The sequence below is a fragment of the Crotalus tigris genome, unplaced genomic scaffold (genome assembly GCF_016545835.1).
Source record: "Crotalus tigris isolate CLP2741 ecotype Arizona unplaced genomic scaffold, ASM1654583v1 scf7180000017883.2314494, whole genome shotgun sequence".
Lineage (NCBI taxonomy): Eukaryota > Metazoa > Chordata > Lepidosauria > Squamata > Viperidae > Crotalus > Crotalus tigris.
Window position 1 is genome coordinate 148,904 of NW_024096700.1, and position 23,143 is coordinate 172,046.

Consider the following 23,143-nt stretch of genomic DNA (forward strand, 5'->3'; position numbering starts at 1 on the left):
GCACAAGAAGCAGGAGGAAGAGGAGGAAGGACATTGAGCTTAGATGTTGCATGCCTCCAGCTGCGCGGCCCGGTTCCTAACTGGTCGCAGCCTAATACCGGTCCATGGATGGGGGGTTGGGGATCCCTGCACTAGGTGACAAGATGTATTGATTTATTTGATGGCTACAAAACTATAATGTGAAATTTCCTTGGGAAAGGGACAGACATCACATGCAAACACAGAACTTACTTTTTTTCTAAGGAAGACACATTATTCCCATTTTCCTTCAATAAATTATTTGATTTAATACCTACTGAAGAGAAAGGATCGTAAGTCAGAAATTCATATTTATGCCCATTTTTTTCTATGTTTGAAAAAAGATTCTGCAACTATTCCTGGACAAGTAAGAAAATTTATGCTCCCAAAATTGCTTAGTGGATTTAAACACAGTTGATAAAGTTAAAAAATGAAAGTCCTTGACTGGGTTTTTTAAATGTCAATAAGGAGTTTTGAAGTGTCCAAATAAATTATCCCTGTTGCCTCCCAATTTCCACCAATATTTTACCTTCTGCACTTCCCTCTGGCTTACTCCAGGACTGGGCTGATGAGTAGTGTGACTTCTTACGTGGACTTGTGTTTGCTTTTCTCCAAGCAACATTTTCTCCTTTTTTCTTGGGGCAGTTCTTGTAGTTTGATACCATAGAGAGAGGAAAGTTTCCTCCTTTAAAATCTGCAATGTACAGCTCTATTTCTGTAATAATGGAAATGAAAGAAGCAAATCACTGTGATGCAATGTGGTTGCCAAGGTATTAAGGAAGTGTAGTGCAGTTGCCAAGGCATTAAGTCTTTTGTTTAAAAGAGTATTTTCCCCACTTAGTTTCATTTTGACCTAACTTTCACTCTAAGCTCATGATCCCAGGAATTAACAAAAAAGCTTATATAAAGAAAATAAAGATCACAATACCAAAAGTAAATGTTCCAGAGATTTACATATTTCCCACAGTTTACCTGATCTGGGAAGAGGACATCCATGCAGAACTGCTTTATTTAATAAGATGCTGAGTGCAGCTTTCACTACTGCCTGCTGCCCTCGGCTTGGACATTTCTTGACTGCCATTTGTCCAAATGTGGGTGGTTTTTTCAGAGAAGCTCTGGAGAGAATTGCTTCTTGAACTCGGGGAGCAATAATGGCATTCCACAATTTTGACATCCACCTTGAAGCAGAAGGAAAAAAGAAATAGGATGAAGAGATAACTATCATTTCCAGACACTGATGCAAATATAAGGAAAAGGATAGTGCTAAGATTGATCTGGCCACCAGTCTGCTATTCAAATTATAATGGTTTTATCTACAGTAGTGCATTCAATGTGGTAGCATGTCTCTATTGTTATTTTTCCGAACAACAGCGATATTCACTAAAAAAGTACTCAAAGAAGCAGCATAATTTTGACAAAGTATTAGTTGCAGTTTGACATCATAAATCAGCATCAGAATATTATCTGACTCAAAGCACTGATTTTCTTCAAAATGCTAAGGAATTAGTTGTCCAAAGCTGGGGGGGGGGACTCTGATATTGTATTGGCACAAAAAGACATTAGCTTTAAAACCAATGAATTATAGAAAAGGAATATGTTGGTCATATTTTTTATTTGAATTATATTCCAACTTTTATTCAGAATGAATGAAGGCAAATACAGGTGGTCCTTGACTTACAACAGTTCATTTAGTGACCATTCAAAATTACAACAGCACTGGAAACAGCGACTTATGATGATTTTTCACACTTATGGCCGTTGTGCACTCCCATGGTCACGCAATCAAAATTTGGACATTTGTCAACTGGCATGTATTTATGACGGCTACAGCATCCTGGGGTCGTGTGATCCCCTTTTGCAACCTTCCGACAAGCAAAGACAATGGGGAAGTCAGATTCACTTAACAACTGAGTTACTAACTTAACAACTGCAACGATTCACTTAACAACTGTGGCCAGAAAAGTTGTAAAATGAGGCAAAACTCACTTAACAAATATCTCACTTAACAACATAAATGTGGGGCTTATTTGTGGTTGTCAATTGAAGATTACCTCGGAAGACTAAACCTCTGGTCCTGGTGACCGACCCTGATTGGAACCTTTTGTTCAGTAATGGCTACATATGGAGTACTGTGTATGGCTACATACACAGTACTCCATTCTTTGTTCCCCTGTAATAATTAACCTGTGAAGTAGGTGGGCGGGTCAAAAAAAGAATAATTGGTCAAGGTCAATCAGAGCATTTCTATGGTGAATTAGGAATTTATTTGGGTCCTTCCATGTTTACCATTCCATCATATTGGTTTTCAACACTAGATTATGACTTGGATTTAAAACACTCAAAAGCCTCAGAAAATGCTAACAATGTTCACAACAATTTCACAAAAGTAATATTTTTGAAACAGAAAGCAAGATCTGCAAAAGGGAAAAACTATCAGGAAACTTAGTGCTAGCCATATATAATCAGATTAATTAATAATCTACCAGCACATTAATGCTAGTATGGTGTCACTGGTATATTATATCAATCACTATATAATGCTATGATATAACTATTTGTAGCTTTATGACATAAATTTGTAGATATGAATATATGGGAAGGAGATGAGATCTACTTAGAGAAGATTCGAAAAACAAAGATTTGTCCCAGAAGATTTCAGCATATACAACAGGTAGAAAAGTATGAGAAAACAGAGTTCAAAGAAGATGAAAATAATGGTCCTTACAATAAAAGATTACTCCCAAATAAAAGAGAGGAATTTCCCAACTAAACCATGTTAAAAGCTAATCATTTATCAGTATCAGAATGGCAATATATACAGTTAATATATTCTACGAGGGCAATTCGGAAATAAATCTCCATTTGGTTATCAATGACAGATACTCAAAGATACACAATTTTTATTATACACATTAGAAAACTACAGAAATACATTACTTTTCAACATAATCACCATTCAAATTGAGGCACTTGTCATAACATCTTACAAGGTTTGAAATTCCTTAGTAATAGCCGCTCAGTGCTAAATCTGGGTTATGGGGGGGGGGGTGATCAAAAACATCCCAATGGAGCTGCTTCAAAAGTTCTTGGGTGCGTCTAGCTATTGTGGGCGAGCATTATTGTGAACCAAAACCACACCGGAAGTGGTGCCAAAGAAAATCTTGCCAAATGTGAAGATACCAAAGGAGTACTGATAGTGAAGTTCATGGAACGTGGTTCGACCATCAATTCAGACATCTTCTGTGAAATGTTATGAAAACTCATACGAGCCATCCATAACAAGCATCAGGGCATGCTGACTTCTGGTGTGGTGTCGATTCATGATAATGCTTGCCTGCACATCACTAGACACACCCAAGAACTTTTGAAGCAATTCCGTTGGGATGGTTTTGATCACCCCCCCACCCCGTATAGCCCAGATTTGGGGCCAAGCAACAAAAAGTAATGTAATGTTGTAGTTTTCTAATGTGTATAATAAAAATTCTGTATCTGCAAGTGTCTGTCATTGATAACCAAATGGAGATTTATTTCCAAATTGCCCTCATAATACAAAAAGAAGAGTATAAAAGGATTTCATTTAAAATTAGGGAGAAGTACTAGGTTTGTTCTGTATGTGGAATTTGAACAAATCTGCCTTCCCTACTCCTTTTCCATTTCTTTTTCTTTCTTTCTTCATATTTAATTCACAAATAGGGCAAATTAAAGAGAATAGTTAAATTGAATACTGTACTTCCTGCATTTAATTTTCCTCTGGCCTCAATGTTTATAATTCCCTATTTCACAACTAAGCTTGTGGATCAGTATAATAGATACCTTGGGCTAAAATATTATACCTTTAATGAAGTGCACTGCTGAAAGCTTATGCTGTGATAGATTTACTACTCTTAGCAACAGCAGAAGCCTTCTGACAGACAGAAGCAAGTGGTTACATTAACCATCCCTATAAGAAAGCTCCTTTTGGCTATGTTTCAAAATATTCCTTATGACCAGTTTATAAATTAAAATTGAAAAAGTCTGAATTAAAGTCAAAAAAAGAAGTATTGATGTATTAGAACTGAAGAACCAGTATGGGAGGAAGGAAATGGGAATATAAGGACATTTTGTTATTTTCCAGTCTGCTCAACACACACACACACACACAGAGCGAGAGAGAGCGAGAGCGAGAGCGAGAGCGAGAGAGAGAGAGAGAGAGAGAGAGAGAGAGAGAGAGAGAGACTATTCTCACTCCCATGGAAAAGATGAATACTTCTTCCTATGAAAATGCAAGCACAGTATATCAGCAATGCTGACATTTGTGAGACAAAGAGATGCTTAGCAATTTTTCTGCTTCTTTATTTTTAGCATCTTGTTTTATTTATCCAGCAAATAAATATTTAAACAGAGCTATGTTTCTGACAGTCACTGTCCATCTTTGAAAAATCCTTACTACAATGATTGGGGGTTTTTTACCTTTTCTTCCATAACATGTTGAGACCTAAATATAATTTTTCATCTTTAAAGCAATATTTTCTAAAAGATCAAGAAATAAATAACAAGAAAAAAAAATCAATGAAACAGTTGGTCCACTAAAGAGAGAAGACAGCAAGGAAGCAACAGGCAGCAGAGAGAAAGCAGAGCTGCTTAACTCATTCTTTGCATCGGTCTTCATGCAAAAAGAAATTATAGCCCAATCTACCAAAAAATAACAGAAAAAGACAGACTAGAAATAAAAGTTAAAATAAACAAAAAAATGGTAAGAGAACATCTGTCTGATCTTGATGGATATAAATCACCAGGACCTGACAGATTATATTCCAGAGTTCTGAAGGAGCTGGCAGATGTCATCTCAGAACCACTGTACCATATCTTTCAAAAATCCTGGAGTACCGGGGAACTAACAGAGGATTGGAAAAGAGCTGATGTGGTTCCCATCTTAAAAAAAAAAAAAAAAAAAACCAGGCCCAGGAAACTACAAACCAGTCTGCCTAACATCAATACCTGGGAAGACACTGGAAAAGATAATCAAAAAACAAATCTGCAAACATCTAGAAACAAATAAAGATATAACCAGTAGCCAGCACTGGTTTGTTAAAACAGATCATGCCAAAGCAATCTTATTTCATTATTTGACCAAGTAACTAAGTAAGTAGAAAAAGCGAAATGCTGTGGACATAGTACAGCATACTTAGACTTCAGCAAGGCATTCGACAAATTAGACCACAACTTACTTCTTGGAAAGCTAGAAAAAAATGGGACAGCATCACCATCAGATGGATTTGTAACTTTGTACATCAGCAGTGTCAAACTCGCAACGTCACCCCATTGCCAGAGCTGGTTTCGTCATGACTCATCCAGCCCAGTTTGACACCCCTAGTCTACATGGAGGGAAGTAAGTAGCGGGGTACCACAAGGTTCTGTCCTAGGCCCAGTACTATTCAACATCTTCATAAATGGCTTAAATAAGGGGAACTTATCAAATGTGCAGATGATACTAAGCTAGCAGGAATAGCAAACACCCTAGATCAGCGGTTCTCAACGTTTGTGTGATGGCGACCCCCGTCACACAAACGTTCTGCGCATGCGTGGCGCCGCCCCCTGAGGGGAGAAAATGGTGGATCGCCTTCTTTGGCGACCCCCGAAAAATGGTCGATCGACCCCAAATGGGGTCGCGACCCATAGGTTGAGAACCACTGCCCTAGATGATAGGCTCAAAATCCAGATGGCTCTTGACAGATTTGAACACTGGGTCCTATCTAACAAAATGAAATTCAATGTAGAGAAAAGTAAAGTCTTATACTTAGGCAAGAAAAATCAAAAGTACACATATAGATTAGTGAAACAGGTTTAATAGCAGTAACTGTGAAAGGGATCTTGGAGTCTTAGTGGACAATCAATTAAATATGAGCCAATCAATTAAATGTGTGCGGTGGCAGTCAAAAAAGCCAATGCAATCCTAAATTGCATTATCAGAAGAATTCAACAAGATCAACCAATCAAGATCATGTGAGGTACTAATACCACTTTATAAAACCTTAGTAAGACCACACCTAGAATACTGCAACCAATTTTGGCCCTCACACTATAAAAAGATGTTGAGACTCTAGAAAAAGTGCAGAGAAGAGCAACAAAGATGATTAGGGATAGGAGGCTAAAACATATGAAGAATGGTTACAGGAACTGGGCATGGCTAGTCTAATGAAGAGAAGGACCAGGGGAGACATGATATCAGTGTTCCAATATTTGAGGAGCTGTAACAGAAAGGAGGGGATCAACCTATTTTCCAAAGCACCTGAAGGCCAGATAAGGAATAATGGATGGAAACTGATCAAGGAGAGATTCAACCTAGAAATAAGGCGACAATGAGAACAATCAACCAATGGAACAATTTGCTTTCAGATGTTGTAGGAGTTTCATCCCTGGAAGCTTTCAAGAAGAGACTGGACTGCCATCTGTCAGAAATGGTGTAGGGTCTCCTACTTGGGCAGGAGTTTGGACTAGATGACCTACAAGATCTTTTCCAACTTTGTTGTTGTTGTTATTTTTATTATTAATGATGTTATTGTTGTTGTTATCATCATCATCATCATCATCACTATCATCATTCATCCTTATCCAAAATTTAAAGGCCGAAAAATGAGGCTGACAGAGAGGGTTCTGACAGCAGCAATCTACATGCTAGACAGTTCAGCTATTAATACTGTTGGGAAGTCTTAAAAGCAGTGTTAGTTATGAGTGATGGCCAAAAGTTAAGCAGGACTTTCTCACCAGTACATCATATTAATGGAAAGCAGGTGTGCCCAGTGTTTTGGAGCAAAGGGCCACAACTCCTCTCTGTTGAAGAAGGTCAAGCAAAAGCCAGAATTTGATTTAAATTAAATGTGTTCATATGATTACTTCCTAGCATTTTATGCTTTCCCTTTGAGAATATTATAAAGTAACAGCTTAAGAAACATCTGTTCTCTCAGAGATTTGGTTAAGCTTATCTCAGTCCTACCCATCTGATCCAGTCTGGCACAGTGATTCTAGTTTTTTTTTTTTAAACTTAGTTAATATTTGAATATCTCTAATAATTTTGATGTAATTGCATTGTAAGCAGCTTAGAGTCATATGATGCAAACAGCATAGAAGCAATGGTAATAAATAACATTTTACTGAATGTTATTGTTTTAAAAATTATATACTGGTATATAATACTTAATATTTTGGGATTGTTTGTAAAAATAAAGAAGTTATTTATAAAAATAAATGATAAAATTCAGCAGCAATTTTTAGATGGCTTCTGGATTATTTTGGGAACTTGCATATAGCTCTGGGACCACAGACATTGAACTCTGCTGCAAGGGCTTTAAAAAAAAACTCTCTTAAGGTTTGTAGTTTGCTGAATTTTATCTAAGGGCCATATATCTGCATTTGCACAAACCTCAAAAACTAATAAATATATATTAATCAATGATAAAAGTGAAAAAAAGATTTTTATATTTTTGGAGTTCCTAAAAAGATGGAACTTATATCCATATAGTAGTTACGAATTAACTGAACGCTGTGTTCCAATCTTCTGAAAATAGAATTAAACATAAATGTTTACAATTAAAATCCCTATCCTATCCTATCTTACCTTATTTCATCTTACCTTATCTTAAAATTTCCCTATCCTTTACACATGTCATGTGAATGTATACTGAATGATACTCTTAAAATATATATTGCTGCTTAATATACTTTTAATAATATTTAGTGACAAATATTAGTTAGCTAATTAGTTAGTTTGGTAACTTTGAGCCACTCTTGATTGTTGATAACTTTCTGGACAAATCCATGCAATTTCTTGGTAATATTTTTGGAAGTAGTTTATTATGAGGGCTGAGAGAGCCCAGTTTTCTCCTGCAATATCTGTTTGCTTCTTCTTTTCCTTTGATATTTTTCTTTTGGACTTTGGGGAGGGCAACTTGAATAGTGAGTATTCTGTTACACTTGTTCAAGCTGGGTTTGCTCATTGTCTGCCTTGCCCCTTAACCATACCCATTTGATAGAACAGTATGTGTAAATTTTGTGTCCGTGAGTGCTGGGTTGAGTGCTGTTATCATTGCATAGATTGTCACATAGACCATGTTGAATGAGTGAATTTCAATGGGTCTTGTGATAAAGCTTTGCAATCTGAATCTGCACTTGTTGTATTAGTCAATATTTTGCCTGCCTTGATTAATGATGCCTTGATTAATTCTCCTGATGAGGACTACAAATCACAGTGATGAAGTCATGCTGACCTCAGAGTCCCTTTTCTTTTGTTAATGGTATATAGGCTAACTAATGTTAGTGGTTAACATTAGTTAGCCTTTATATGGTATATAGGCTGAACTGATAGTCTTGTTCTTCCTGTTTTGGGCGTTGCATTCTCCACATGCACCTTTTGACCTTGTTTCTCTCACTAGAGTTATTGATTCCTTTATGTATAACTGCTTGCTTTTATATACTTTGCTTAACCTTTTTCATCGGGCTATTTTTTGTTTTATCATCCTTGTTTGGCCTACTCCCCCATGAAGGTTGAATTTTACGCCACGGTTTGTCTTTGGGTTATTCTGCGGCATTGCTGCCATTATACTTTTCCTTTTCCTTTATTGCATTTACTTATTTTTTTCTTTCTACCTCAGCTTGTATTTGTGCTAGCACTTTGGCCCTCTAACTTTTTGTTTTACACTGCACTCTCCACCTAGCAATGAGGCAGTGCGATAGTCTTAGCTGACATTTGCACCACTGACATTTGCACCCCCTTTCCTGTAGATAAGGGTCAGCTTGTTTGCTGGGGTGTGTGTGCATTTTTAATGCTGCCCAGAAGATGTGGACCTCTTCCATACATAAAGACTGCCTGTGTTGGCTGGGTTCAAATGCCTTCTATTCCCCTAGAACAGTTGGTTCCCTGGACTGTCTTAGAGGAGAAAACAAAAAGAGATGAAAAAAAAGGAAGAAAAGAAGATATGGTATTCAATATCAGTATTACATAAGCATTTATAATCCCAGCCATGCCTGATGAGACCTATCTAAAGATATGAAGCAAGTGTGGTAGTCTGGATTTGCAGTTCTGTTCTCCCACAAGGGAAATGGCCAGAGAAGGATGAAGCGATTGTTACTAGGTGTGAATGTCTGGTGATTGGTGAATGCATTGAGATGTGCCTAAAAGTACAGTGATTGTGGTAGCCCAGATTTGTGGTTCCATCTTCCCATGAGGGAAATGGCCAGATATGGGCAAAGCATCTGGAAAAATATATGAGAATGGCAGCTGGGTGAACATATTTCTGTAACCACACACATTTATACACACCACCATTCCATTAAGTGTATTCCTACACTGTTATTTCCTTAAATAATTGTACATCTAGCAATCTCTACTTATTTGTTTTCCTCACTAGCCTTTCTGCCTGGCTTTTACACACTTCCTGCTATCATTGTTTCAAATTAGAACAGTCTGATCACTGGACTAAATGGAAGAAGCTGCAGCTCAACAATGGGAAACTACCCCTCCAAGACCAATGACATCCCTGAAAAGGGCACCCCAGCATGGTACATTCATTCCCATAAAGGGCCTAGGTTTTGCCAATACTTATCAGAATGGCACGCTCTCACTGGTCAAGACTCCAAGCGCCAGTTTCCCCTTTCTGCCATTTTTGATAGGGACAACCTCAGCTTCCTTTGTTATCAATTGGACGCTGCTGCTGACTCTTGGAAGCCAGGCAATTGGTTTGCATTTTTTGTCTGGTATGCTGAAATGGAAAGAACGATGCTTTGAGCACCATATCCAATCTTCTAAACATACTAAGGAAATGCTAGAAAAATAAGTCACAGATCTTAAAACCTCTATTGCTGCTATTTGAAAAGATGCTGCATTAGAAGGTACCTATTAGTAGAATATGCCCTTTGACCCCTGCTTCCCCCAGCCCTGAAGATGACCACACCCTGAACTTGTTGCTTGAGTATCCTAGAGGAGGGTTTTTCAACTGATAGTATGCATGCCACTAGTGGTACATCAGCACCTGGCAGGTGGTACACGTACAATGGGTTGAACAGCACTGTAAAAAAAAGTGTACAAGTGGATGAAGTGAAGCGGTGGCAGTGCCGCACAGGCTTGTGGGAAAGTCAGCTGGAACTGTGCAAGGCATTGCCTGGATCCTATTGAGAGCCCAAGATCAAAGCATGCAGCTCTCGCTGATTGGCGGCGGCCTTGGGAATGGCAGGCAGCCTCACAGTCTTTGGGTGGAGATTCAGCTAGAGCTGTGTGACGCATTGCCTGGGTCCTGCTGAGAGCCCAGGATTGGCACACACAGCTCCAGCTAATTGGGGGTGGCAGGCAGCCTCACATAGTTTTCAGGCAGAGATTCAGCTGGAGCTGCGCGAGGCATTGCCTGCCTGGGTCCTGCGGAGAGCCCAGGATCAGCCCACGCAGCTCCAGCTGATTGAGGGTGGTAGGCAGCCTCATGCAGTCTTCAGGCAGAGATTCAGCTGGAGCTGCGTGATGTATTGCCTGCCTGGGTCCTGCTAGGGGGAGAGAAGAGAGGATATAAAGGGGGAGAGAAGAGAGGATATAAAGGGGGGACAGAAGAGAGGATATAGAGGGAAGAGAAGAAAAGATATAAAGGGAGAGGGAAGAGACGATACAGTACAAAAGGGGGAGAGGAGAGGAGATATAAGGGGGAGAGAGAAGAGAGGGTATAAGGGGAGAGAGAAGAGTATATAAAGGGGGGAAGAGAAGAGAGAATATAAAAGGGGAGGAGAGAACAGAGGATATAAAAGGGAGGAGAGAAATTTGTTAAACGAGTTTTGCCCCATTTTATGACTTTTCTTGCCACAGTTGTTAAGTGAATCACTGCAGTTGTTAAATTAGTAACATGGTTAAGTGAATCTGGTTTCCCCATTGACTTTGCTTGTCAGAAGGTTGCAAAAGGGGATCACATGACCCTGGGACAACGTGACCATCATAAATATGAATTGGTTGCCAAGCATCCAGATGTAAATCACATGACCCTGGGGATGCTGCAACGGTCATAAGCATGAAAAATGGTCATAAGTCACTTTTTTCAGTGCCGCTGTAACTTTGAACAGTCACTAAGCGAACTGTTGTAAGTCAAGGACTAACTGTACTTTATCACTTTTTTCTGGGGGGGGGGTTGGTCATCAAGTTTTTGACACCTTGCTAGGCAACTGGTGGTACTCAACTATTGCCATATTCTAAAAGTGGTACAATTGGTAAAAAGGTTGAAAAGCCCTATCCTAGACGCCCCTCCTCTCGGCCTCCTCCCTACGCAACTCCTCCACCCCTTCCCTCTCATTCCCCTCCCTTCTTTCTCCTCATGTCTTTCTCTCCCCCCCGTTCCCCTCCCCCTTGTTTTTCTTCCCTGCTTTCCCCCATTTGTTTCCTTCTGCCCCACACACCCCTATTGTTGAGTCCTTGGCGGGAAGCAGACACGAGAAGCAGTCGAAGTTCTCAGTTTCCTTTATTTAGCGTTCAGCTTACAAGTAGATGGCTTCAGCAGCTCCCCAAACCTCCCAGCTTCTTATATAGACGCTTCCCGGGTAAATGTGTTACTTTTCCCGCGCCAGCACCCGCGCATGCGCACGGCGCTGGCGACAGCCTGTCTGGTCCCGGGCAGCTTTGCACCTGCCCGGGACTGCCTGCAAACGCCCGAGCCGTTTGCAAGGCTCGGGACATAACACCCCTTTCCCCCGGGCTAAAACTACTACCAACATATAAACATTTATTTTATGCAGTGTTCTGCTTCTCAGTGCTCCTATCGTTACCTGGCTTTTGTTTAGCCAGCAATGTTATGTAATCCTCTAAGTATTTAGGAGACTTCTTTGCTCTCTGTGACCTTCTCAGCTCTGGGTTACTAGCATGAGTTCCCTGACTGGAGGGAGATGTGAGCCTGTTCTCCTTATTTTGCCTTGGTACCTTCCAAGGACTGTGCCCCACTGCCTGGCCTGCTTGCTTGCCCACCGGGCTCGTCAGGCCAGGGCTTCTGTCACTTTGTGACCTGGTTGACCTGCCTAGCTGTAGACCCTCGGGCCCCTTGAAGTGATAGCCACTGCTGGGCGTCTCTGTTGAACCTCCTAGGTCCGTCCAAGACCTGTCAGGAGGCTGACCATTCCCTGAACCCCGTTCTGTGTCCGGGCTTGTGTGGGTTCCTGTACTTTCCCAAAACTCAGTTACTCCCTGATTTGGGCTAGAGGTGTTGTAGTCAGGACTTGGTTCCTCGACCACCTCCCTGTATGTTTGACCCCCTGTAGAATTTGGGGTAAGGTCAGGCCAACCTTGGGGATTGTGTGCCAGCTCTCTTGCGGGGAATGATTTGTTGGGATGCCCCCGGGTATCCTCCGTGACTGGAGTGCTGTGTGATGTGTGTGGAAAGTGAGTATGCCCCCGGGGTGACTCCCTGGCTGGAGTAGGCGTGAGTGCCTGTTGTGTGGGTAAGCTCCATGAATTCCTTTTCGGAGCAATTGCGGAACCCTGGGATGGGCCGTTTGTGGCTCCATCAGTGGAGATGGGCAGCAGCTCGTGCCCTTCCCTTTGCTCCAAAGGGTCCCCCTCCCCCCCTGGAAAAGACCCAGGAGTCTCATCTGAAAAGTCCCGCCTAGGGCGGAGTTGGTCGATGTGCCGACGCAGGACACGACCGTTGTCCAGGGCAACCTCGTAGGAGAGAGGACCTGTGACCCTGGAAATAGAAGCGGGGACCCAGGTATGACCAGGCCCGTAATTGCGAGCCCAAACCGGGGCACCCACAAGTAGTTGTCTAGGTGCCCTAGGATGTGAGGTAGATGAAGGCAGTCTGTCCGGATGCAACCGGTCAAGTTTAGTAGTAAGTTGACGCCCCCAACGAAGTTCAGCTGGGCTTCTCCCTGTAGAAGTGGACGGTGTGGTGCGATAAGAAAGGAGAAAGTCAGCCAACCTGTGATGCCAGTCCCCGTAGGTGAGTCTTTTCAAGGCGTCCTTTGTGATGCGCACCATACGTTCAGCCATACCGTTGGTGGACGGGTGGAAGGGTGCAGACGTGGCATGACGAATCATGTTAGCCTGTAAGAAAGCTTGGAATTCGGAGGAAGTGAATTGAGGGCCGTTGTCAGACACGATGACATCTGGAAGCCCGTGTGCAGCAAAAATCCCCCTCAGTACCTGAATAGTCTTTGCAGTGGTGGTGGATGAGACAGGTACAACCTCAAGCCATTTTGAATGGCTGTCAACAAGGACCAAGAAGAACTGGCCCTGAAAGGGCCCAGCGTAGTCAATGTGCACCCTAGACCATGGGGACTGCGTTTCCTCCCATTTATGCACGGGAGCTTGGGGCATCTCTGGGCGAGATCGTTGGCACAGGTGGCATGCATGCACCTGAGCCTCAATATCCTTATCTAAAACAGGCCACCACAAGTGGCTGCGTGCAAGAGCCTTCATACGAACAATGCCAGGATGACCCTCGTGGAGGGATTCTAAGACCCTAGTCCTCATTGAGGAGGGAATGACAACTCTGTTTCCCCAAAGCAGACAACCCTGAGAAAGGGACAACTCGTTTCTTTTGGACCAGAAACTCTGAAACTCAGGACTAGGGCAGTGCTCAGGCCAACCGGACAAAACCCAGGAACGGACACGTGAAAGTGTGTGATCTGTACCTGTTTCAGCGGCAACATCCCTGGCACAAAGAGGGAGCTCGGGCAAGGCTTGGATTGATAGAATGTTGACAGCTGGCGCAGGGTCAGCTTCTACTACTGGCAGAGGCAATCTACTGAGGCCATCAGCATGGCCCATTTCTTTCCCAGGCTTGTGGAGTAAAGAAAAATCATATGCAGACAGAAAAATAGACCACCTAAGCATTCTAGGGGAAATGATTTGGGGAGTCTGCTTACGTGTGGTAAACAGTCCCAGCAGAGGCTTATGGTCAGTAAAGACCGTGAAATGCCTGCCATAGAGAAAATCGTGGAATTTTTTAATTCCAGCGACAACAGCCAGAGCCTCCCTGTCTATCTGAGCGTAGTTGCGCTCAGCAGAAGACAATGTTCTGGAGTAATATGCAACAGGAACCTGAGTTCCATCAGACCTGAGGTGGCTCAGGACAGCTCCTACCCCGTAAGGGGACGCATCACATGCGATGCACACAGGAAGAGATTCGTTGAAATGTGCAAGTACACTGTTAGAAGTGAGCAAGGCCTTGACTTTGTTAAAGCAAGCCTCATGTGTATGTGACCACTGCCACACTGCTTGTTTGTCTAGTAGCCTGTGAAGAGGCTCAGCTACACTAGCTTTATGTGGAAGAAAAGAATTGTAGAAATTCAGGAGGCCCAGGAAGGCCTGAAGTTCGGCCGTGGACTTTGGCCTAGGTGCTTCTAAAATAGCTGTCAGTTTGGATTCAGCAGGGTGAATCCCATCAGCATCAATTTTGAACCCCAGAAATTCAGTAGAAGGCACCCCAATCTTGCATTTGTCTTTTTTGAGCTTGAGGCCTGACTTCCTGAATCTTAACAGAACAGCCCTTAGCCTTTCAGCTAGAATGTGTGTGGAGTCTCCTGCAATTAAGACATCATCAAAGTAGGGGCAAACCCCTGGTATACCCCGTAGTGTGTTTTCCATTACGCTTTGGAAAATCCCAGGAGCGACATTCACTCCAAACTGCAGCCTTTTTACCTTAAAGGCTCCCCTGTGGGTCACAATAGTCTGAGCTATAGCAGCATCATCATCAACAGGCAGCTGTTGATACGCTTGAGCTAGGTCAAGCTTTGCAAAAACGCGCCCCCCCTTGAGGGAGGCCAGAATATGACTGACCACAGGAACAGGATAGGCATGTTGCTGCAATGCCTTATTCAGAGTGCATTTGTAGTCAGCACAAATGCGAATGTCCCCATTTGCCTTTAGAGGCGTGACAATGGGGGTCTCCCAAGGACTGGAATCAACAGGTTCTAGGATTCCCTGTTGAATCAGTTTGTCTAACTCAGTGTCAATTTTACTCTTTAAAGCAAAAGGGACCCTTCTTGCTTTAATTCTAATGGGAGTGACAGTGGGGTCTAGCTTTAAGGACACAGGGGTCCTTTGAATGTGCCCAGCTGGGGGCTGAAAACATCTGCAAATTCTTTGCAGACTTCCTGTAGGTCGAGTGTTTGTAAGCTGTTGAGTCCTGTGACGTGTATCCCCAGGGCCTCAAACCAATCGAGTCCTATGAGACTCGTTCGTTCACCCCCTACTACTAATAAGTCTAGTGGACCTTCAAAACTCTTGTATTGCACGTTAAGGGTGGCCTCCCCCTTAACACACACTCTTGAATTTTGAAAATCTGTTAACACAATGTCAGAAGGCCTTAACTTGGCCTGAGTTCCACTACCGGAACAAATCTTCCTAAATGTATGCAAGGAGATAATTGAAAAGGCAGACCCTGTGTCTAGTTCCATAGATAATGGAACCCCTTGTAGCTTCACCTTGAGTGACAGCTTTTTCTTAATTGGCTTGTGTGTGCCTGTCCTAAGGATGCTTCTTCGCGAAGCGCAAAACCCTACCCTATTCTGGCTGGGGAATCTGGTACCTTTCAGGCGCGGTTCTTCCTGAGGTTGTACCTTTCGTCGGCCCAGACACACAGCTGCAATGTGTCCTTGTTTGCCGCATGCCCGGCAGGTAGCGGAGCGGAACTTGCAGTCGGTTCTCCTGTGGCGACCTCCACAGCCGATGCACTTGAGTGGAGCTGAAGAGCTTCCCTTCTGTTTTTTTTCCGTCGTGGGGTGGAGACGGTCGACTTCCTCGTCCGGATCCTCCTCGGAGTTCCTTTGGGCGTCTTCCTGGTGCACGGATGCAACTTCTGGACTGTTTCTGATCGGCCGCATGTTCTTGATAGCGCCGCCTGCTGCTTCTTCTGCGGTGACTTCCCTTAAGGCATCTTGGTAGGACAGTTCTTCTTTAGCGAAAAGTCTCTGTTGTAGATCTCGATGCCTTAACCCGCACACGAATCGGTCCCTCAGTCGTTCTTCGGGTCTTTGAACTCGCAGTGCCTGGCGGCCTTCCGTAATGCGGCGATGAATTCTTTGGCCGACTCGCCGGGCCGTTGATCCCTCTGCTCGAAGGTGTGGCGCCATGCGATGACGGACATCTTGGGGTGGAAGTGCTCTTTCAGTAGCTTCTTCAGATCTGCGTAGCTGACAGACTCTACTGGAACAGGTGCTGCAAGGTTTTCTGCGATGTCGAAGGCGTCTTGACCGCAAACACAAAGCAGGGTGGCAGCCTTCAAGCTCTCTTCCCTCACTTGGTTTGCCTTGAAGTAGTTCTCCACCCTGGCTACGTAGGACTCCCACCGCTCTGGATGTGAGACGTCGAATTCCGAAAGCCTTCCGATTTTCGCCATCTTCAAATCTTCAGGAGACGGGTCTATCAGCCAGCCTACCCCCGAATGCGCACCGGATTGGCGGGCAGCTGCCGAGTCGACGCCGTTCCTTTCCGCCGCTCAGGACTCCTTGGGTAAGCTTACACTTCTTCCTTTCCAGGTAGTGCAAGGCATCCCACCTTCGTCGCCAGTGTTGAGTCCTTGGCGGGAAGCAGACACGAGAAGCAGTTGAAGTTCTCAGTTTCCTTTATTCAGCGTTCAGCTTACAAGTAGATGGCTTCAGCAGCTCCCCAAACCTCCCAGCTTCTTATATAGACGCTTCCCGGGTAAATGTGTTACTTTTCCCGCGCCAGCACCCGCGCATGCGCACGGCGCTGGCGACAGCCTGTCTGGTCCCGGGCAGCTTTGCACCTGCCCGGGACTGCCTGCAAACGCCCGAGCCGTTTGCAAGGCTCGGGACATAACACCTATGTTAACCTTGCCTTAGCTACAACCCTCTTGCTACCCCCACTCCTGCTTCTACCACTCCGTCTACCTCCCCTTCTCCCTCTCCTGACATTACAGCTCTCTTTCAGAATATACGCAATTCCTTGAGGGCTGCAGATAAACAAATGCCTTACACTAGTCTTTAAACAACATTCTGGTTTTCAGGTCCCAAGTACAAACACCAAGGAAGGTATGGTTTCTTTCTTTGAAAGAAAGTACCAGCCCCAGACGAGGAAGTCACGTGATCCAAGGCACCTGACCACAATAAGGCAAAGTCTGAAGCTTTGCCAACAGGGGAATAAGTGCTAGTAACTTCTGCTCCCCACCAGCATACAATCTCTAACCCAGACTGCAACAACAGAAGGAAGCCCCTGATTCACTCCCCTGCAATTAAGTCTTCACCAATGGAAGCCCAGAGATGATTACAAGAGACAGTGTGGATAAGATGTCTCATGCCTACAGTCTGGATCATGACTGTGTTATTGTTTTTCAATATGTATGACACCTTGTTTCCCCCTAGCCTGATTATTCAGCCTGCTCAAACCATTCTTTCTGCCACCGAGGACCTGTGTGATCATCATCCTCCCGAAGATCTGGTACTACAACAGGTACTATGACGATGCAGGGATTCCCCTTTGGGTTTGTCTAGCCTTCCCTCTAGTTCCGTACCTTCTGAGTTTGCCACCCATGGCACTAGTAATTTAAGTAATTGTTGGGTTTGTAATATGCTGGGGATACTGGTAAAATGGTCTCCCTGTTTGATAGAGCCATACCACGACCATGGTACAAAAAGAAATAGGGCTTATGGTTTGTTGGCTGTAAGTAAGCTAGATTTTAGGCCTAGGCCCACACCAGCATAGTCAGATACCAGCCAATCATTCCCCTCTCTGTTGCAATACCACACTTTGCATGACAGTGAAGTGGGGACAGTATGTGTTGAATCCCATGGTCTCAGCATTGCCTCCCAGAATATTGAGGAATTGGGGTACAGCTTCTGTAATTTTACAGTTGTTATGACCATCTCATGGAAAAAGTATCCAGGAGATTCCAGGATTAGGACCTGCTTGTATACAATGAATGCATCTACTAAGCTTTGCCATCCTGCGCAAGGTAATAAGTGCAATTTCGACCCCTGGCATAAATACCCACGCTATGACCAGGACATGTACCAAACAATACTGTCCCAATCTGATGTTCATGAAGTTAAATACTGCTTTTCCCTATCTCCACATGTTGTTTAGCCTTTCCTCCTTGATATACCTTTTTATGATGTGTGTTGTCAGATATCTGCTTCTAAACCATGTACCTTTTTCAATTGTTCCCAGAAAATTAAGATGTATGAGGGTAGGCATACTGGCATGCCATACCTTTGACCCCTTCATCTAGAACATCAGGCTTCCATAGAGGAAATACTTGTCTTTGACACTCCCCCAAGTGCATTTTTGGCATTACGGCCCCACCTGGTTTACAATTCATTTGCAGAGATCATGCATATTGCATGCCTCCCTAGGCTGTAAAGGTCGATGCTATTTAGGAGTAGTTTTTCCAGGCCTCCTGCTCCTTTTGGAACCCAGAGACCTTCGTGCCCCTACTTCTGCCCGCCTTCATAAACGAGAACTATTAACCAATGGATGGAACCAGTTTTTTGGTACTGTTATTCCCCAATTGGGTATAAACATGCTGTGGGATCAATCTGTTCTTTTGGAAGCTTTGGCCAATACTACCGTCAATAGCTTAGAGGTTATGGGCTCTGAACTAACTGCTATATGGACTACAGTTTTACAAAACCAATTGGCTCTTGATCACATACTGGCCCGAGAAGGTGGAGTATGCAAACTGATAGGTTCACCTTGCTGTGTTTTTATCCCTGATGGCAACTGCAGCCTGTGTAACAACACTATGAAAATATGTAAGGCTGTTGCAGACTATAAAACAGACCCAGACCCCTTCGGGTCTTTTGGAGAGGGAGAATTTTGGAACATGTTTTCTAACTTGTTCTCTGTTATTGGAGAGAAATTTTTGAAGCTCTTACTCTCTGTCCTCATTATTATTATTCTGTGCATAGTGGTAGTTGCTGTAAAAAAATACCTATTTTCTCTCTCCCACAAACCTTCTCCAGTGCCCCTCATGACAATAAATACACATACTATCCATTGGGGTATGGAACTGGTCGATGAAAAAGAGGAGAGGAGATCGTGGAGGATGAATGAAAATTTATTTAGACAAGAAAAGAATGTTCAAAAGTTAAAAGAGCACTTAAAGGATTATTTTGTTTTAAATATGCATAAGGAAACTTCAATGTCAATGGTATGGGACGCAGGTAAAGCTTTCATGCGATGGATTTTGATACAAATGTATAATATTTATAGACAGAAGCAGACTCAGAAACGTAATGAACTGGAAGATGAGATTAAATTAAAAGAAAAAATTTTGATTTCAAATCCCACAGATGAGAAGGTTAAAGAATCTATAAAATTGCTTAAATCACAATTTAATATGTTGATGGCTGATCAAACTGCAACTAATTTATTATATATGAAACAAAATACATTTTGTAATGCTAATAAACCAGGGAGATGGCTGGCTTATCAACTGAGAAAGAAACAGAGACAGAGAACTATAGATAAAATAAACTATAATGGTAAATTGGTTTACCAGAAGGATTTGATTAAGAAATCTTTTTTAGAATATTATCAAAAATTATACAAGAGTACCAAAGTGCAGATTTTAGATATAGATAACTACTTAAATGGAGCCAACTTCCCTAAATTAACATAATTTCAAAAACAAGAAATTAATGGTTTGATTACCAGTGCGGAAATTGAGAAGGTGATTAAAGAATTAAAATTAGGTAAAGCACCGGGTATGGATGGTTTGACATCTACTTTTTATAAAACTCTGGTACAAGAAATGATTCAACCTTTAACTGAGCTTTTTAATAACATATTACAGGGTTCTCAGATTCCCCCGTCATGGGGTAGAGCATTTATATCTCTAATTCCCAAAGAAGATCAAGATCTTACCTTACCAAAGAATTACAGACCTATATCTCTTTTAAATGTAGATTATAAGATTTTTGCAAAAATTTTAGCTAATAGGCTTATGAGGGTTTTGCATCATGTTATACATACAGATCAAACAGGTTTTATAACTGGAAGGTATATAAAGAATAATGTTAGGCAAATTATTAATTTATTAGAATATTTAGACAAAAATAATCAAATTCCTGCAGGATTGATATTTTTAGATGCTGAAAAAGCCTTTGATCAATTGAATTGGCAATTTATGTTAAGATTAGTTGACAAAATGAATTTTGGAGAAAAAATTTTACAAGCTCATGGTGTTATTTACCAAAAACAAACGGCACAACTTATAGTTAATGGGGGTTTGTCAGAGGTGTTTACAATAGAGAAGGGGACTAGACAGGGTTGCCCATTGTCACCGTTGCTGTTTGTTTTAACTTTGGAAATATTGTTGATTAAAATCCGAGATTCACAGCAAATAAAAGGAATAGAAGTTAATAAGAAAGAATATAAACTAAGAGCTTTTGCAGATGATCTGGTGGTTACCTTATCTCAACCTACTCATTCTGTAACAGAGTTATTACAACTGATATATCAATATGGACGGGTTTTGGGTTTTAAAATTAATAATAAGACTAAAATATTGCCTAAAAATATGACTAATTTGGATAAGCAGGTGTTGGTTAATTTGACAGATTTTGAGGTTGTTAATAAGGTAAAATACTTGGGGGTTACTTTATCTGTTTCCAATGCAAAACTGTACAAAAATAATTATGAAAGGCTGTGGGCCAATATACAAAGAGATATGAAAAATTGGGAAAAGCTGCAATTATCTCTTTTGGGAAGAATTGCGGCGATTAAAATGAATGTGTTGCCAAAGTTTCTTTTTTTATTTCAAATGATACCCATTTTAAAGAATGAGGTTAACTTAGATGAATGGCAGAAAGGTATTAATAAATTTATCTGGGCAGGGAGAAAACCTAGAGTAAAACTTAAAATTATGCAAGATATTCGTGAGAGAGGTGGACTCAAGGTACCGAATTTGAAGTTGTATTATGATGCAGTGGTTTTAACATTAATAAGTGATTGGGTTAACTTAACAAATGTGGAAATACTCCTCTTGGAGGATTGGGATTTAATTTTTGGATGGCATGCCTATCTAATTTTTAATAAAAAGGTTGATAGGGCTTTCAAATCTCATATTATGAGGACCTCCTTACTTCGGGTTTGGAGGAAATATTATAGAAATGATTTTAAAATTCCACCATGGGCTATTCCATGGCATGCGATTGAAGGGATAAGAAGAGGGGTCAGGATGGATAGCGTTTCTTATGCACAATTACTCAGGTGGGATGGTAAAAATTAGCAGTTAAAATCTATGGAAGATTTAGCACAGGAAAATATTATATATTCATGGTTTCACTACAGACAAATAATGGATAGGTGGAAGATAGATCGGAATGTGGGTTTGCTTAGAGAAGATGAGAATCTGTTTAAACAAATAAAAGATCAAAGGCGAACTCACATTAAGAGAATTTATGGGGTCTTAGTAGAATTGAACTCAGAAGCAGAGTTAGTCAAAGAATGTATGATTAAATGGGCACAAAACTTTGGTGAACCGGTACTATTAGATACCTGGGAAATTATTTGGGTGAGGAACGTTAAATTTACGCAAGCCCAAAATTTAAGGGAGAACTTTTATAAAATGTTTTATAGATGGCATCTTGATCCACAAAAAATGTCTCGTATGTATCCTGATCTACAGCCTAAATGTTGGAGATGTGGAAGTTTGGATGCTACATACTATCATATTTGGTGGACGTGTAAAAATATAAAAGCTTTTTGGATTAAGATATGGTGGAATATTCAAAGAATTTTTAGAAGGAGGGTAAAATTTACCCCACAATTGTTTTTATTAGGTATTGTTACAGATTGTGATACTAAAGATATCACATTGATGTTAAATTTAATCACAGCTGCAAGGTTGTTAGTAGCACAATGTTGGAAGAAGGAATCTCTGCCTACCTTGCAAGAGTGGCTTTTTAAAGTTTCTTATCTGGCGGAAATGGCAAAGATTTCGGCTTTCCTGAAGGATCAATCTCAAGAGAAGTATGTTGTGGTATGGAGGAAATGGATAGATTTTATACAACACAAGATGGATATTAAAAAATATTATTTAGCTTTTTAATAATTTATATTGAAAAGCCAATTTTCTTGAAAAGCCAAACTTTTTTCCCTTTTTTTTCTTTTTATTATTATTATTTTCTTCTTTCCTCTTTTTTCTATTTTTCTTTTTTATATATATATATATATATATATATATATATATATATATATATATATTACCTTTAATTATTTTATAACTTTATAAATACACATACTAGAACATCCTTCCAGCGTTAGCTCCCCCAAATCTTCCTTATCTTGTTGCTTATGCTTAGTGTTGTCCTTATGGACAAGAAGTGGAGACTGTGGAAGGAAAAATTCTATGCCATAGTTTTGCATGCAAAGTAAGGCCTAGACTATTCAAACCAGGCCTCATAGAACAATACTGAACCAAAGTTTGTGCTATAGCCAGTTTCACAATTCAGAAGAAATATTTGTAATCTAAACTGTCACTATGCCTTGCTTAAGGGGATTTTGCTTGTTTTATATGTATATTTAGAACAAAAGGGTTTGAGCTGTGGGAAATGGTACAGGAACTGATATTTGCAGATGGGTGCAAATTTCATATTTACACGTGTAAGAACAGTTATGTGGAAAGTTGTGGTCAGCAGAAAGTACACGATATTGCAAAACCACTGTTTCTAGTTTTGAAGAGAATTAAGGTATAAAAGCTTGAGTTTGGATGGAACTCGGGGCCTCTCGCCATCACTGTTATGACTGCTGATCCAAATTGGTCCTCATTGCAATGGGTTATTGAATGTAAGTATTTAATGTGTGTTCTAAATTTTAATAAAGTAAACCTCTGAATTCTAAAGTGAGATGTTTTTGATGTGCTCTCTCTTGCCTTTATTGGATTTCCCCCCCAACATCTACAACGCCTGCATCTCCAGGGTCATTCTCCTCCTTCACTCTGTATGGCAGGTATGTCTTGGCTGAGGAAGTAGAGATCAACCTCGCCCAAAACAAGCATCTCCCATGGAAGGGGTAGCAAAATTCCTTCCTGGAGAAGAAAGGAACCCTGAAAGCACAGACGGGTACCCAGAGCCCTCAGTGACATTCCACAGCTTGCTTCAAGTGCAGAAAGGAGGGGCAATAGGATGACCCCAAGACCACCAAAAAGCCTGCCAAGCCACCGCT

The 23,143-nt window shown here is 41.5% G+C and overlaps 1 protein-coding gene across 2 annotated transcripts in view; it reads right to left on the reverse strand.

The window, feature by feature from the left end:
- The window catches only part of CTTNBP2 (cortactin binding protein 2), a 155,399-nt gene that overhangs the window by 11,681 nt on the left and 120,575 nt on the right, over positions 1 to 23,143 (reverse strand). Inside the window, exons 18-20 of one of the 2 annotated variants that reach the window (XM_039343954.1) lie at positions 991 to 1,196; positions 548 to 733; positions 232 to 295 (exon numbers count right to left, since the gene is read on the reverse strand). In XM_039343954.1, the coding sequence (XP_039199888.1) occupies positions 232 to 295; positions 548 to 733; positions 991 to 1,196 (456 nt within the window). The remainder of the gene's footprint in view (positions 1 to 231; positions 296 to 547; positions 734 to 990; positions 1,197 to 23,143) is intronic. The other variant, XR_005556794.1, reaches the window with a different exon arrangement.